Source organism: Heptranchias perlo, chromosome 16 (genome assembly GCF_035084215.1).
Source record: "Heptranchias perlo isolate sHepPer1 chromosome 16, sHepPer1.hap1, whole genome shotgun sequence".
Taxonomy (NCBI): Eukaryota; Metazoa; Chordata; class Chondrichthyes; order Hexanchiformes; family Hexanchidae; genus Heptranchias; species Heptranchias perlo.
Window position 1 is genome coordinate 65,118,732 of NC_090340.1, and position 18,167 is coordinate 65,136,898.

The 18,167-nt window shown below is 48.2% G+C and overlaps 1 protein-coding gene across 15 annotated transcripts in view; it reads right to left on the minus strand.

Annotated features, from left to right (window-relative positions):
* Positions 1 to 18,167, minus strand: part of cbfa2t3 (CBFA2/RUNX1 partner transcriptional co-repressor 3) — a 164,259-nt gene that overhangs the window by 49,361 nt on the left and 96,731 nt on the right. For 7 of the 15 annotated variants that reach the window (XM_067998225.1, XM_067998218.1, XM_067998227.1 and 4 more), the window contains exons 1-2: positions 14,682 to 14,772; positions 10,603 to 10,749 (exon numbers count right to left, since the gene is read on the minus strand). The exons of 2 other annotated variants lie outside the window; for them this stretch is intronic. In XM_067998225.1, coding sequence (XP_067854326.1) covers positions 10,603 to 10,749; positions 14,682 to 14,769 — 235 coding nt within the window. In that variant the 5' untranslated portion in view covers positions 14,770 to 14,772. Of the gene's footprint in view, positions 1 to 10,602; positions 10,750 to 14,681; positions 14,773 to 18,167 lie in introns of those variants that run through there. 6 more of the 15 variants (XM_067998231.1, XM_067998222.1, XM_067998228.1 and 3 more) reach the window with 2 other exon arrangements.

Below are 18,167 nucleotides of genomic sequence, written 5' to 3' on the forward strand. Positions count from 1 at the left end.
GTCCCTCAGAATCAATTCCAATAATCTGCCCAACACAGAGATTATACTGACTGGCCTGTAATTGCTCAGTCTATCTCTTTCTCCCTTTTTAAACAACGGTACAACGTTAGCAGTCCTCCAATCCTCTGACACCACGCCTGTAGCCAGGGGGGGTTCGTAAAATGACGGTCAGAGCCTCCGCCATTTCCTCCCTTGCTTTTCTCAACAGCCTGGGATACATTTCATCCGGGCCTGGCGATTTATCTACTTTCAAAGATGCTAGGAGTAGGGGGCACAGTCTAAAAATTAGAGCCAGACCTTTTAGGAGCAAGATTAGAAAACATTTCTATACACAAAGGGTGGTAGAAGTTTGGAACTCTCTTCCGCAAATGGCAATTGACACTAGCTCAATTGCTAAATTTAAATCTGAGATAGATAGCTATTTGGCAATCAAAGGTATTAAGGGATATGGGCCAAAGGCGGGTATATGGAGTTAGATCACAGATCAGCCATGATCTTATCAAATGGCGGAGCAGGCACGAGGGGATGAATGGCCTACTCCTGTTCCTATGTTCCTAATCCCCTTAATACTTCCTCTCTCACTATGTTTATCTCATTCAATATTTCACACTCCTCCTCCTTAACTACAACCTCTGCATCGTCCCCCTCTTTTGTGAAGATGTGGAGATGCCAGTGATGGACTGGGGTTGACAATTGTAAACAATTTTACAACATCAAGTTATAGTCCAGCAATTTTATTTTAAACTCACAAGCTTTCGGAGGCTTCCTCCTTCCTCAGGTGAACGTTGTTGGAGTTTCCAACAATACTCTTTTGTGAAGACAGATGCAAAGTATTCATTAAGAACCATACCCACATCTTCCGCCTCCACACACAGGTTACCTTTTTGGTCTCTAATAGGCCCTACTCTTTCCTTAGTCATCCTCTTGCTATTTATGTATTTATAAAACATTTTGGGGTTTTCCTTAATTTTACTTGCCAGTATTTTTTCATGCCCTCTCTTTACTTTCCTAATTTCCTTTTTAATTTCATCCCTGCACTTTCTATACTCCTCTAGGCTTTCTGCAGTATTAAGCTCTCGGTGTCTGACATAAACTTCCCGTTTTTGCCTGATCTTACCCTGTACGCTCCTTGTCATCCAGAGGCCTCTAGATTTGGCAGACCCACCCTTTTTCTTTGTGGGAACATGTTTACTCTGAACCCCTTGAATCTCCCCCTTGAATGCCTCCCACTGCTCTGACATTGATTTACCTTCAAGTAGCTGTTTCCAGTCCACTTTTGCTAAATCACTTCTCGGCTTAGTAAAATTGGCCTTGCCCCAATTTAGAACTTTAACTCCTGTTCTATCTTAGAAAGGTAAAAGCCCATTGGATACAGGGAAATGTGGCGAACTGGATCCAAAATTGGCTCAGTAACAGGAAACAAAGGGTAAAAGTCAATGGATGTCTTTGCAAATGGAAATCCGTTTCCAGTGGTGTGCCACAGGCTCAGTGTTGGGTCCCTTGCTGTTTGTGGTACATATTAATGATTTGGACTTGAATGTAGGGGGCACGATTGGCAAATTTGCAGACGACACAAAAATTGGCCGTGTAGTTGACAGTGAAAAGGATAGCTGTAGACTCCAAGAAGATATCAATGAGTTGGTGGAGTGGGTGGAAAAGTGGCAAATGGAGTTCAACCCGGAGAAGTGTGAGGTAATGCACTTAGGGAGGGCAAACAATAAAAGGGAATCCGCAGTAAACGGGAATATATTGAGAGGGGTAGAGGAAGTGAGAGACCTTGGAGTGCATGTGCACAGGTCCCTGAAGGTGGCAGTACAGGTAGATAAGGTTGTGAAGAAGGCATACGGAATGCTCTCTGTTATTAGCCGAGGTATAGAATACAAAAGCAGGGATGTAATGATGGAACTGTATAAAACGCTGGTAAGGCCACAGCTGGAGTACTGTGCGCAGTTCTGGTCACCACATTGCAGGAAGGACGTAATTGCTCTGGAGAGAGTGCAGAGAAGATTTACAAGAATGTTGCCAGGGCTTGAAAATTGCAGCTCCGAGGAGAGATTGGATAGGCTGGGGTTGTTTTTCTTGGAGCAGAGAAGGCTGAGGGGAGACTTGATTGAGGTGTACAAAATTATGAGGGGCCTAAATAGAGTAGACAGGAAGTACCCGTTTCCCCTAGCGGAGAGTTCAAGAACTAGAGGACATGGATTTAAGCTGATTGGCGGAAGGATTAGAGGGGACATGAGGAAAAACTGTTCTACCCAGAGGGTGGTGGGTGTATGGAATTTGCTGCCCGAATTGGTGGTAGAGGCAGGGGCCCTCAAACTCTTTTAAAAAGTACCTGGACCTGCACCTAAAGTGCTGTAAGCTGCAGGGCTACAGACCGGGTGCCGGAAGATGGGATTAGAATGGGCACCTGGTTGTTCTTCGAGCCGGTGCGGACACGATGGGCCAAATGGCCCCCTTCTGTGCTGTATCTTTTCTATGGTTCTATTTGTCCTTTTCCATAACGATGTAAAATCGAACTGAATTATGATCACTACCACCAGAATGCTCTCCCACTGATACTCCTTCCACCTGCCCAGCTTCATTCCCTAAAACTAAATCCAAAACTGGCCCCCTTCTTGTTGCGCTTGCTACGTACTGGCTAAAAAGTTCTCCTGAATGATGGAAAGTTATGGCACAGAAGGAGGCCATTCGGCCCATCGTGTCTGTGCCAGCCGAGAAGAGCTACCCAGCTTAAATCCACTTTCCAGCACTTGGTCCGTAGCCCTGTAGGTTACAGCACTTCAAGTGCACATCCAAGTACTTTTTAAAAATGAGTTGAGGGTTTCTGCCTCTGCCACCCTTTCAGGCAGTGAGTTCCAGACCCCCACCACCTCCTCAGCTCCCCTCTAATCCTTCTACCAGTTAGTTTAAATCTCTGCCACCTGGTCACTGACCCCTCTGCCAAGGGAAATAGGTTCTCCCGATCCACTCTATCTAGTCCTGTCATAATTTTCTCTTTCTCAATTAAATCTCCCCTCAGCCTAATTTGTTCCAAAGAAAACAACCCCATAGCTAAAATTCTCCAGCAACATCCTTGTAAATCTCCTCTGTACCCATTCCAGTGCAATCACATCTTTCCTGTAATGTGATGAACAGAACTGTACGCAGTACTCAAGCTGTGGCCTAACCAATGTTTTATACAGTTCCAGCATAACCTCCCTGCTCTGCCCGGAAAACCTTAGATAGGTATGTAAAAAGAAAAAGACTGGTGAAGGCAAATGTGGGTCCCTGACAGACAGAGATGAGAGAATTTATAATGGGGAATAAAGAAATGGCAAAGAAATCAAACAAATACTTTGTGTCCGTCTTCACGGAAGAAGACAGGGGGCATGGGTTTCAAATTATTGGTAGAAAGAAGGATTAGAGTGGAAATGAGGACAAATGTTTTCACCCAGAGGGTGGTGGGGGTCTGGAACTCACTGCCTGAGAGGGTGGGAGAGGCAGAAACCCTCAGCTCATTAAAAAAAAACCTGGATGTGCACCTGAAGAGCCGTGACCTGCAGGGCTACGGACCAGGTGCGGGGAGGTGGGATTGGCTGGGTGGTTCATTTCTCGGCCAGCGCAGACACAATTGGCCGGGTGGCCTCCTTCTGTGCCGTAGATTTTCTACGATTCAATTCTATGACACAAAAAGCTCCCAGAAATACTAGAGAACCAAGGGTCTGGCGAGAATGAGGAACTGAAAGAAATTAGCATTCGTAAAAAAAATACTACCAGAGAAATTAATGGGGCCGAAAGTGGATAAATCCCAAGGACCTGATGATCTACGTCCCAGGGTTTTGAAAGAGGTGGCTATAGAGATAGTGGATGCATTGGTTGTCATCTTCCAAAATTCTATAGATTCTGGAATGGTTCCTGCGGATTGGAGGGTGGCAAATGTAACCCCAGTAGTTAGGAAAGGAGGGAGAGAAAACAGGGAACTACAGAGCAGTTAGCCTGACATCAGTAGTAGGGAAAATGCTAGAATCTTTTATAAAGGATGTAATAACAGGACACTTAGAAAATAATAATAGGATTTGGCAGAGTCAACATGGATTTATGAAAGGGAAATCATGTTTGACAAACCTACTGGAGTTCTTTGAGGATGTAACTAGTAGAATAGATAAGGGGGAACCAGTGGATGTGGTGTATTTGGACTTTCAGAAGGCTTTCGATAAGGTCCCACACAGGAGGTTGGTGAACAAAGTTAGAGCACATGGAATTGGGGGTAATATACCGGCCTGGATTGATAATTGGTTAACAGACAGAAAACAAAGAGTAGGAATAAATGGGTCTTTTTCAGGTTGGCAGACTGTGACTAGTGGGGTAACGCAGGGATCAGTGCTTGGGCCCCAGCTATTCACAATATATATCAATGATTTGGATGAGGGGACCAAATGTAATATTTCCAAGTTTGCGAATGACACAAAACTTGGCGGGAATGAGTTGTGAGGAGCATGCAAAGAGGCTTCAAGGGGATATAGACAGGCTAAGTGAGTGGGCAAGAACATGGCAGATGGAATATAATGTGGAAGAATGTGAAGTTATCCACTTTGGTAGGAAAAACAGAAATGCAGAGTATTTTTTAAACAGTAAGAGATTGGGAAATCTTGATGTTCAAAGGGACCTGGGTGTCCTCGTACATGAGTCACTGAAAGCAAACATACAGGTGCAGGAGGCAATTAGGAAGGCAAATGGTATGTTGACCTTTATTACAAGAGGATTTGAGTACAGGAGTAAAGATGTCTTACTGCAATTATATAGGGCCTTGGTGAGATCGCACCTGGAGTAGTGTGTACCATTTTGGATTCCTTATCCAAGAAAGGATATACTTGCCATAGAGGGAGTGCAACGAAGGTTCACCAGACTGATTCCTGGGATGGCGGGATTGTCGTATGAGGAGAGATTCCGTAGACTAGGCCTTTATTCTCTAGAGTTTAGAAGAATGAGAGGTGATCTCATTGAAACATACAAAACTCTTGGTGGTGGACAGTTAAACAACTAACGGGAGGAGGAGGCTCTGTAAACATCCCCATCCTCAATGATGGCGAAGTCCAGCACGTGAGTGCAAAAGACAAGGCTGAAGCATCTTCAGCCAGAAGTGCCGAATGGATGATCCATCTCGGCCTCCTCCCGATATCCCCACCATCACAGAAGCCAGTCTTCAGCCAATTCGATTCACTCCACGTGATATCAAGAAACGGCTGAATGCACTGGATACAGCAAAGGCTATGGGCCCCCACAACATCCCGGCTGTAGTGCTGAAGACTTGTGCTCCAGAATTAGCCGCGCCTCTAACCAAACTGTTCCAGTACAGCTACAACACTGGCATCTCCCGACAATGTGGAAAATTGCCCAGGTATGTCCTGTCCACAAAAAGCAGGACAAATCCAATCCGGCCAATTACCACCCCATCAGTCTACTCTCAATCATCAGCAAAGTGATGGAAGGTGTCGTCGACAGTGCTATTAAGTGGCACTTACTCACCAATAACCTGCTCACCGATGCTCAGTTTGGGTTCCACCAAGACTACTCGGCTCCAGACCTCATTACAGCCCTGGTCCAAACATGGATAAAAGAGCTGAATTCCAGAGGTGAGGTGGGAGTAACTGCCCTTGACATCAAGGAAGCATTTGACCGAGTGTGGCACAAAGGAGCCCAGGTAAAATTGAAGTCAATGGGAATCAGGGGGAAAACTCTCCAGTGGCTTCTTCGACAGCACCTCCCAAACCCATGACTGCTACCACCGAGAAGGACAAGGACAGCAGGCACATGGGAACAACGACACCTGCACGTTCCCCTCCAAGTCCCAACTTGGAAATATATCACCGTTCCTTCATCGTCGCTGGGCCAAAATCCTGGAACTCCTGACCTAACAGCACCGTGGGAGAACCTTCATCACATGGACTGCAGCGGTTCAAGAAGGCGGCTCACCACCACCTTCTCAAGGGCAATTAGGGATGGGCAATAAATGCTGGCCTTGCCAGTGACGCCCACATCCCACGAACGAATAATAAAAAAAATACAGAATTCTTACAGGGCGCGACAGGGTAGATGCAGGGAGGATGTTTCCCCTGGCTGAGGAATCTAGAACCAGGGGTCACAGTCTCAGAATAAGGGGGAGGCCATTTAGGACCGAGATTAGGAGAAATTTCTTCACTCAGAGGGTGGTGAATCTTTGGAATTCTCTACCCCATAGGGCTGTGGAGGCTCAGTCATTGAGTACATTCAAAACAGGGATTGATAAATTTCCAGACATTAAAGGCATCAAGGGATATGGGGATGGTGCAGGAAAACTGCTTTGAGATAGAAGATCAGCCATGAACTTGTTGAATGGCACAGCAGGCTCGAGGGGCCGGTTGGCCTACTCCTGCTCCGATTTCTTACATTCCGATGTTATTATATTCTGTGTCTCGGCCAATAAAGGAAAGTATCCCGTATGCCTTTTTAAGCACCTTATCCAGCTGTCCTGGACCTGATGGCTTACATCCGAGGGACTTAAAGGAAGTGGCTACAGAGATAGTGGATGCATTGGTTGTAATCTTCCAGAATTCACTAGATTCTGGAAAGGTCCCAGCGGAGTGGAAAACCACAAATGTAACACCCCTATTCAAGAAGGGAGTGAGACAGAAAGCAGGTAACTATAGACCAGTTAGCCTAACATCTGTCATTGGGAAAATGCTAGAATCCGTTATTAAGGAAGTAGTAGCAGGACATTTGGAGACTCATAATACAATCAAGGAGAGTCAACATGGTTTTATGAAGGGGAAATCGTGTCTGACAAATTTATTAGAGTTCTTTGAGGAAGTAACAGGCAGGGTGGATAAGGGGGAACCAATGGATGCAGTATATTTGGATTTCCAAAAGGCATTCGATAAGGTGCCACATAAAAGATTACTGCATAAGATAAGAGCTCATGGTGTTGGGGGTAATTATACTGGCATGGATAGAGGATTGGCTAAGAGTCGGGATAAAAGGGTCATTTTCAAAATGGCAATCTGTAACTAGTGGGGTGCCGCAGGCATCAATGCTGGGACCTCAACTATTTACAATATATATCAATGACTTGGATGAAGGAACAGAGTGTCTTGTGGCCAAATTTGCTGATGATACAAAGATAGGTGGAAAAGCAAGTTGCGATGAGGACACAAAGTGTCTGCAAAGGGATATTGACAGGTTAAGCGAATGGGCAAAAATTTGGCAGATGGAATATAATGTGGGAAAATGTGAAGTCATCCACTTTGGGAGGAAAAATAAAAAAGCAAAATATTATTTGAATGGAGAAATACTACAAAATGCTGCGGTACAGAGGGATCTGGGTGTCCTCGTACATGAAACGCAAAAAGTCAACATACAGGTGCAGCAGGTAATCCAGAAGGCAAACGGAATATTGGCCTTTATTTCTAGGGGGATGGAGTATAAAAGCAGGGAAGCCATGCTGCAACTGTACAGGGTGCTGGTGAGACCACACCTGGAGTACTGTGTACAGTTCTGGTGCCCTTATTTAAGGAAGGACATACTTGCATTGGAGGCAGTTCAGAGAAGATTCACCAGGTTGATTCTGGGTATGGAAGCATTGTCTTATGAGGAAAGATTGAACAGGTTGGGTCTATACTCATTGGAGTTTAGAAGGATGAGAAGAGATCTTATTGAAACATACAAGATTCTGAGGGGACTCGATAGGGTAGATGCTGAGAGGATGTTACCCCTCATGGGGGAATCTAAAACTAGGGGGCATAGTCTCAGAATAAGGGGTCGCCCGTTTAAGACAGAAATGAGGAGGAATTTCTTCTCCCAGAGGGTTGTGAATCTTTGGAATTCTTTACCCCTAAAAGCTGTGGAGGCTGAGTTATTGAATACATTCAAGGCTGAGTTGGACAAATTTTTGATCAGCAAGGGAGTCAAAGGATATGGGGAAAGGGCGGGAAAGTGGAGTTGAGGTAAAAATCAGATCAGCCATGATCTCATTGAATGGCGGAGCAGGCTCGAGGGGCCGAATGGCCTACTCCTGCTCCTATCTCTTATGGGCTTATGGCCCTGCTACCTTCAGGGATCTGTGGACATGCACTCCAAGGTCTCTTTGTTCCTCGACACCTCTCACCGATGCTCAGTTTGGGTTCCACCAAGACTACTCGGCTCCAGGCCTCATTACAGCCTTGGTCCAAACACGGATAAAAGAGCTGAATTCCAGAGGTGAGGTGAGAGTGACTGCCCTTTACATCAAGGCAGCATTTGACTGACTGTGGCACCAAGGAGCCCTTGTAAAATTGAAGTCAATGGGAATCGGGGGAAAACTCTCCAGTGGCTGGAGTCATACCTAGCACAAAGGAAGATGATAGTGGATGTTGAGGCCAATCATCTCAGCCCCAGGACATTGCTGCAGGAGTTCCTCAGGGCAGTGTCCTAGGCCCAACCATCTTCAGCTGCTTCATCAATGACCTTCCCTCCATCATAAGGTCAGAAATGGGGATGTTCGCTGATGATTGCACAGTGTTCAGTTCCCCTCAAATAACGAAGCAGTCCAAGCCCGCATGCAGCAAGACCTGGACAACATCCATGCTTGGGCTGATAAGTGGCAAGTAACATTCGCGCCAGACAAGTGCCAGGCAATGACCATCTCCAACAAGAGAGAGTCTAACCACCTCCCCCTGACATTCAACAGCATTACCATCACCGAATCCCCCATCAACATCCTAGGGGTCACCGTTGACCAGAAACTTAACTGGACCAGCCATATAAATACTGTAGCTACAAGAGCAGGTCAGAGGCTGGGCATTCTCCGGCGAGTGACTCACCTCCTGACTCCCCAAAGCCTTTCCACCATCTACAAGGCACAAGTCAGGAGTGTGATGGAATCCCCTCCACTTGCCTGGATGAGTGCAGCTCCAACAACACTCAAGAAGCTCGACACCATCCAGGACAAAGCAGCCCGCTTGATTGGCACCCCATCCACCACCCTAAACATTCACTCCCTTCACCACTGGCGCACAGTGGTTGCAGTGTGCACCATCCACAGGATGCACTGCAGCAACTCGCCAAGGCTTCTTCGACAGCACCTCCCAAACCCGCGACCTTTACCACCTAGAAGGACAAGAGCAGCAGGTACATGGGGACAACACCACCTGCACGTTCCACTCCAAGTCACACACCATCCCTACTTGGAAATATAATCGCCGTTCCTTCATCGTCGCTGGGTCAAAATCCTGGAACTCCCTTCCTAACAGCACTGTGGGAGAACCTTCACCACACGGACTGCAGCGGTTCAAGAAGGTGGCTCACCACCACCTTGTCAAGGGCAATTAGGGATGGGCAATAAATGCCGGCCTCGTCAACGACGCCCACATCCCATGAACAAATAAAAAAAAGGGTAGATGCTGAGAGAATATTTCCCATGGCTGGAGTATAGAACTAGGGGGCATGGTCTCAAGATAAGGGGTCGGCCATGTAATACTGAAATGAGGAGAAATTTCTTCACAGAGAGTTGTGATTCTTTGGAATTCTCTACCCAGATAGCTGTGAATGTTGAGTCGTTGAGTATATTCAAGGCTGAGATAGATAGATTTCTAGGGGAATCAAGGGATTAGGCAGGAAAGTGGAGTTGAGGTCCAAGATCCGCCATGATTGTATTAAGTGGTGAAGCAGGTTCGAGGGGCTGTATGGCCTACTCCTGCTCCTATTTCTTATGAACGTCGCCTACAGCTCTGTCCATCGTACACAGCAGTGTGAACCTGGCCTACAGTTCCGTCCATCATATACAGCAGTGTGAACGTGGTGAGTTGCTGGTCTAGGGGTGTCTGGACCCTGTATGAGGCGAAAGGAAATATGGCTCCAAATGCTCCATTCTACACCCTCTCTCTCTCCTCAAGACTCATCACTCCATTTCCAATTCTAACTCATTCTTTCACAAAACCTCAAAACGATGGAACTTCTCACCCCCCTCAGTCCTCCCTTCCTCCTACAATCTACAGGCTTTTAAAACCAACTACTATTTTGTGATTTAGCTCATCATCTCTCCTACTCTTTTCAACATTGGTGTCCCGCACTGTGAAAGAGTGATTAGTCACACTCTGGGCTGTTTCCCTCTACATTACTCAACTCTGTCACTACTGCTCAGTAAAAACATTTCAAAATCTCTCACTTTTGCACTTGTGCAGTGATTGGCCGATTCCCCAAAAGGAGTGAGGGAATGAGCGAGTGAAAGAACCACAATACCATATAAAAGGCATTGGTGCTGTGGAAAGGTCTCCAACGGGCAGGTGCATCACTCACAGACATGGCCCAGGCTGCACATCACGGCGAGTGGATGACAGAACACTAAGAACAGTCAATTACACAGCCCAAGAGCAACACCTTGCACAGGAACGCAGGAGAGCTTTTCCCACTCTATCTCAGTCCCATCAGCTCTCCCGCTGGTGCCCAGTTTGTTTATTCAGCTCAATTGTAGAAACTGCTCTCAATATATTGAAATAAATTGAAGTATGGATTCAGATAAAGCCCCGTGATGCTGCTGTGGGGCGGACAATCTACGGGTGGACCCTACTTGTGTTTTGGGCAGACCCCATACTCATGGGTCTTACTCACTGGTTGCCGGAGTGAAGGAAGCGTTTCGAGCAGCTCCCTGCGAGATGGCGAGAGGTGGCGGAGGCATTGCTGGGGGGGTCGATTGGGACTGAGCTTTAACATCAGCAGGTGAATCTGGCATCGTTCCGAGCTTTTTGTCAGCACTGCCTGTGGGAACAAGAACATGGCACACTGAAAGCTGCTCTCATTAATCATTTATAGAATCACCTAATACACCAACATGTAAGGGGGGGGTGGAGGGTGGAAGAGGGTGCAGACCAGCACAGCACCTGAGGGAGGAAGGCAGGAATTGGGGTGCTGAAGAAAGCACACAATGAAATAATGAAGTAAAAGAAAATGCTGTTAGCCCCATCATCAACACTGCTTCCCACAGATCCTGTACACACTACCCAGTCAGGAACTCTCCCCCATTGATTTAAGGGTAAGTTTTCACAGCCCACAGTCCCAGTGGGGAGCAGTATTCGAAGGGAGCAAGGTTCGATGATAGGACAACGACACCGTAGCCCCACTAGGAGTGCAGCATCAGTGAATTAGCCTTTAACTTCCTGGGGAAGTGAGAAACCAAAGGGAAAATGGACTGGCCAGGAAAGTCTGACATTTCCTCCTGACCCTGAAAGCAATGGAATGAAACTCACAGATTTCAGTCCAACATCACAATCAACATTAAACCTTGATTAGTTTCGATATCCGCAGGATTCCTGGCCCAGCCACATCAACACTGTCTGGGTATCCACCACAAGTGGCTCGTCCTGACCTTTCACAGCCTCTCCATCTAAGGAGTGGGATGGAATCTTCACCTCTCACCTGGATAGGTGCAACCACAACCACCACGCCATCCAGGACCGAGCAGTCCACTTGATTGATGCCCTTGCACTGAATGCAATATCCACTCCCTTCGTCACCAGCGCACTGTGGCTGCAATACACCAGATGCACTGCAACAACTCACCAAACCTACTCTAACGGCACTTTCCAACCCCCCAACTTTCACCATTCAGAGAGACAGAGCAGCGATGTCATGGGAACACCATCACCTCCAAATTCAAGTCGCAGACCATCATCGCCGTTCCTTCATCATCACTAGGTCAATATCCTAGAATTCCCTACCTAACACCACTGTGGGAGCACCATCATCACAGGGACCACAGCAGAACAAGGAGAAAGCTCAACACCATCCAGTTGATCCGAGTAGGGATGAACAATAAATATAGCCTTGCAATGTCACCTACCTCCTGAACATACAGTAAAAAAAATTCCAGAACTTGAACTGTGTTCTGGGGAGTATTTTACAATAACAAATTAGGGAACATAGAAAGAAAGAAACTGCATTTCTATAACACCTTTCGAGGCCTCAGGACTTCCCAAAGCACTTCACAGACAATGAAGGACTTTTTGAAGTGTAGTCACTGTTGTAATGTAGGAAACACAGCAGCCAATTTGCACACAGCAAGATCCCACAAACAGCAATAAGATAATGACCAGATCATCTGTTTTAGTGATGTTGCTTGAGGGATAAATATTGGCCAGGACACCAGGGAGAATCATAGAAAATTTATGGCACAGAAGGAGGCCATTCGGCCCATGGTGTCTGCACCGGCCGAAAATGAGCCACCCGGCCTAATCCCACTTTCTAGCACTTGGTTCGTAGCCCTGTAGGTTACGGCACTTCAGGTGCACATCCAAGTACTTTTTAAATGAGCTGAGGGTTTCTGCCTCTACCACCCTCTCAGGCAGTGAGTTCCAGACACCCACCACCCTCTGGGCGAGAAATTTTTTCCTCAGCTCCTCTCTAATCCTTCTACCAATCACTTTAAATCTATGCTCCCTGGTTATTGACCTCTCTGCTAAGGGAAATAGGTCCTTCCTATCCACTCTATCTAGGCCCCTCATAATTTTGTACACCTCAATTAAATCACCCCTCGGCCTCCTCTCTTCCAAGGAAAACAACCCCAGCCTATCCAATCTTTCCTCATAGCTAAAATTCTCCAGTCCTGGCAACATCCTTGTAATTCTCCTCTGTACCCTCTCTAGTGCAATCACACCCTTCCTGTAATGTGGTGACCAGAACTGTACGCAGTACTCAAGCTGTGGCCTAACTGGTGTTTTTAAAAGTTCCAACATGACCTCCCTGCTCTTACATTCTATGCCTCAGCTAATAAAGGAAAGCATTCCATATGCCTTCTTAACCACCTTATCTACCTGTCCTGCTACCTTCAGGGATCTGTGGACATGCACTCCATGGTCCCTCACTTCCTTTACTCCTCTCAGTATCCTCCCATTTATTGTGTATTCCCTTGCCTTGTTTGCTCTCCCCAAATACATTACCTCACATTTCTCCGGATTGAATTCCATTTGCCACTTTTCTGCCCACCTGACCAGTCCATTGATATCTTCCTACAGTCCGCAACTTTCCTCCTCACTATCAGCCACACGGCCAATTTTTGTATCATCTGCAAACTTCTTAATCATGCCCCCTACATTTAAGTCCAAATCATTAATATTTACCACAAAAAGCAAGGGACCTAGTACTGAGCCCTGCGGCACCCCACTGGAAACAGCCTTCCAGTCGCAAAAACACCCGAAGAGAACTCTCCTGCTCTTCAAATAGTGCCTTGGGATCTGTTACGACCACCTGAGAGGGCAGATGGGACCTCGGTTTAACGTCTCATCCGAAAGATGGCACCTCCGACAATGCAGCTGTCCCTCAGCACTGTACTGGAGTGTCAGCCTGGATTATGTGCTCAAGTCTCTGGAGTGGGGCTTGAACCCACAATCTTCTGATTCAGAAGTGAGAGTGCTACCCACTGAGCCACGGCTGTGAGGAGAAATGATGTGGAGATGCCGGTGATGGACTGGGGTTGACAATTGTAAACAATTTTACAACACCAAGTTATAGTCCCACAAATTTATTTTTAATTCCACAAGCTTTCGGAGGAAAATTTTCCATACCGTTCACCTGACGAAGGAGGAAGCCTCCGAAAGCTTGTGGAATTAAAAATAAATTTGTTGGACTATAACTTGGTGTTGTAAAATTGTTTACAATTGTGAGGAGAAAGGCAGTAGATTGCAGTAGGGTGTAGACAGACGAGTGGAGTAGCAGATGCTTGCATTCATATAGGGGCCATAAAAGATTGTAAACACAAGGATGAGAATTTTAAATTTGAGGTGTTGGTGGACCGGAAGCCAATGTAGGTCAGTGAGGACCGGGTGATGGGTGAGTGCTACTCGGTGCAGGGTGAGATACAGACAGCAGAGTTTTGGATGAAGTTTACGGAGGGTGGAGAATGGGAGACCAGCCAGGAGAGCATTGGAATAATTGAGTCTGGAGGTGGCAACAGCATGGATGAAGGAATCAACGGCAGATGGGCTGAGGCAGGGCGATGTTACGGAGGTGGACTTGGTGATGGAGGGGATTTGGGGTCAGAAGTTCAACTTGGGGTCGAATAGGACGCTGAGGATGTGAACAGTCTAGTTCAGAGAAACATGAAGTAGTACATTTTGTGAAAAACAGTGAAATGTGGGGTTGAATGGGGAAAGAGCATGGGAATGGGATGAATGGGAAAGCTCTTTTAGAGAGACAGTACAGGTGTGAAGGGACTCCTTTTGTGCTGTAGAATTCGGTGATTCTATGAAAGCAGCAAACCCGACTCTGTTAAGACTAAGGATTATAACAGACCCCACTGGTCTCCATTCCTCAACAACCAACCCCCCCCACAACCACCCCAAAGCTACACCCGTATATTCTACTGGAAAGAGGTACATGTGTGAGGGCATCGGGTGAGGGCGAGACCAGTGATGCCCCCCATGGAGGAATAGGCTACTGGAGGTCACTATCTCAGTTCACACATGAAAAATGGCCACTTCAGTGAGGTACCAGACGGCAGCCAGCTGTAACCAGTACAAGACAGTGACAGCCCTGCATCACCCAACATCTGTGCAGCTCGCACTGTGGGAGACAGTCGCGGCCAGACAGAGCCTGGGTTCAGCTTATCAGGCAGGTCAGCCTTTGTAAAACCGCGGCGCTGCCAACATGTCACAGTTGCACACATTTAGCCCGTTCACCCGACCCACACAGCTTACCCCGACAGTGTTTCCTGCTGTATCTGTCACAGACCACGTCGGCAAACAGTTGGACTATCGGCTGAGCAAAGGTCCAATCGCCCCACATTCTCCCCGGTCTGTTTAATGGAGACAGTGGATAAACAACAGCTTCCACTCACCCTGCCGATCTCCCATTTAGGAGGCTCCGATTTTAAAGTGGATCATTGGCAGCAAGTGATTAAATGCACAGACTGCTGCAGAGAGCCAGCCTCAGACCACTTTATCCTGGATCCTGTTCACAGTTTGAAACAGGCAGTCACCATGAGGAATCACCCTCTCTGATCCACAAGCCCGCAGCTGGTTCTCTGCTAATAGCTTTCAAAGGTTCAGGTCCCATCGAGTTACAAACTGTACCGTTTAGGCAACTGGGGCGATGCTACCACCACTGGTGGGGAGCAGCTGACAGGGTACCTCAGGGAGGCACAGTGCTGCTGGGACAGTGGACAGCCCCATACAGATTACCAGGCTGACCACTGAGTGCTTTGCCACTTCACAGGGTTATCTTGCTCCCATAATAAATAAAATAATTTCCATAAACACTGACAGTACTACTGGGAGCCGGAGAAAACAGGGGAAAGGTAAAGAGACAGAGGGCAGCTTCCACTGAATGCACCTGGTGCCTTGCTCAGCTGCTGCCTGCCAGCTCCCTCTCACTGTAGCCTGGAACTGTCACTGGAGCTTGACATTTCTGATCAACTGGACTGGCACCTGGGACCTTCACTCAGCTTCCTCTTCACCCAGTGTCTGCAGAGCTTCAAGCTCAAACCAAACAAGGCAAGTTGGAGTACTGCTCTCTCTTACACTATCACCCTCTCACTTGCTTTCTCTCTCTGTATATAGCTCTCTCTATCACCCTCTCACTTGTTCTCTATCACCCTCTCTGTATATGGCTCTCTATCTCTCTCACACCATCACTCTCACTTGTTTTTCTCTCTCCCTCACTCACTAATATTTTCACTCAGCCAGAAAGCATTGTGTTTCCATGGCAATTCTCTTGTCACTCAGTGATTATATTGCCAGCTGCTGTTTTGAGTTCTTACAAGGTTATAATCGGCCGCATTTCACACATTCTGTACAGGCCACGTTACAACAACAACTTGCATTTATACATCACCTTTAACGCAGTAAAACGTTCCAAGGCGCTTCAGAGGAGCGATTATCAAACAAAATTTGAGAACGAGCCACATAAGGAGGTATTAAGACAAGTGACCAAAAGCTTGGTCAAAGAGGTAGGTTTTAAGGAGCATCTTAAAGGAGGAGAGAGGGGTAGAGAGGCGGTGAGGTTTAAGGAGGGAATTCCAGAGCTTAGGGTCTAAGCAGCTGAAGGCACTGCCGTCAATGGTGGAGCGATTAAAATCGGGCACGTGCAAGAGGCAAGAATTGGAGGAACGCAGAGATCTGAGGGTTGTAGGGCTGGAGGGGGTTACAGAGATAGGGAGGGGCGAGGCCATGGAGTGACTTTAAAAGAAAGATGAAAATGTTAAAATCGAGGCATTCCTGGACCGGGAGCCAATATAAGGTCAGCGAGCACAGGGGGTGATGGGTGAACGGAAGTTGGTGCGATCTAGGATACAGGCAGCAGAGTTTTGGACGTGCTCAAGTTTATGAAGGATGGAAGATGGGAGGCCGGCCAATATAGCATTGGCATATTCGAGTCTAGAGGTAATAAAGGCATGGATGAGGGTTTCAGCAGCAGATAAGCTGAGGCAGGGGCGGCACGGGTGACGTTATGGAGGTGGAAATAGGCGTTCTAGGTGATGGAGAGAATATGTGGTCGGAAACTCACCTCAGGGTCAGGGGGTTGGAGTACACGAGTAAGGAAGTCTTAGTTACAATTGTACAGGGCTTTAGTGAGACCTCACCTGGAGAATTGTGTACAGTTTTGGTCTCTTTATTTAAGGCAGGATATTCTTGCTTTGGAGGCGGTGCAACAAAGGTTCACTAGATTAATTCCGGGGATGAGAGGGTTGTCCTATGAGGAGAGGCTGAGTAAATGGCCAATACGCTCTGGAGTTTAGAAGAATGAGAGGTGATCTCATTGAAACATATAAGATTATGAGGGGGCTTGACAGGGCAGATGCTGAGAGATTGTTTCCCCTGGCTGGAGAGTCTAGAACTAGGAGGCAAAGTCGCAGGATGAGGCCATTCAAGACTGAGATGAGGAGGAATTTCTTTATGCAGAGGTTGTGAATCTTTGGAATTCTCCATCCCAGGGGGCTGTGGATGCTCAGTCTTTGAATATATTCAAGGCTGAGATCAATAGATTTTTGGACTCTAGGGGAATCAAGGGATATGGGGATCGGGCAAGAAAATGGAGTTGAGGTCGAAGATCAGCCATTATCTGACTGAATGGCGGAGCAGGCTCGAGGGGCCCTATGGTCTACTCCTGCTCCTATTTCTTATGTTCTTAAATAGGACGCCAAGGTTGTGAAGGGTCTGATTCAGCCTCAAACAGTGGCCGGGGAGATTAAATGGACCCTGTTTGTTTATTGAATCAGTTACTACACAAGTGTGATTACAAATTGCATTGATAGTGCAGAAGGTGTTGTGTGGTACTACCGTGCTGCCTTGCATCGAGGGAACACGAGTTCACTCCCACGAGTCATTCGATGGTAAGTGCACACTTTCAATCTTGCTGTTAGGGATATGCTGGGTGGACATCAGATACATCTCAACAGGGAGAGCCTCCAGGGGCCATTCCACAGGGACGGGGGGGGAGATACAAGTGCGCGGTGGGGGGAGACACAAGAGCGCGGGGGGGGGGGGGGGGGGGGGAGACACAAGAGCGCGGGGGGGGGAGACACAAGAGCGCGGGGGGGGGAGACACAAGAGCGCGGGGGGGGGAGACACAAGAGCGCGGGGGGGGGGAGACACAAGAGCGCGGGGGGGGAGACACAAGAGCGCGGGGGGGGGAGACACAAGAGCGCGGGGGGGGGAGACACAAGAGCGCGGGGGGGGGAGACACAAGAGCGCGGGGGGGGGGAGACACAAGAGCGCGGGGGGGGAGACACAAGAGCGCGGGGGGGGAGACACAAGAGCGCGGGGGGGAAGGATGAGCACAGGGTGGGGGGCGGGGGAGGATGAGCACGGGGTGGGGGGCGGGGGAGGATGAGCACGGGGTGGGGGGCGGGGGAGGATGAGCACGGGGTGGGGGTGGGGTGGGGAGGATGAGCACGGGGTGGGGGTGGGGGGGGGGAGGATGAGCACGGGGTGGGGGTGGGGGGGGGGAGGATGAGCACGGGGTGGGGGGGGGGGAAGGATGAGCACGGGTGGGGAGGGGGGAAGGATGAGCAGGGGTGGGGGTGGGGGGGGGGAGGATGAGCACGGGGTGGGGGTGGGGGGGGAAGGATGAGCACGGGGTGGGGGTGGGGGGGAAGGATGAGCACGGGGTGGGGGTGGGGGGGGAAGGATGAGCACGGGGTGGGGTGGGGGGGGAAGGATGAGCACGGGGTGGGGGTGGGGGGA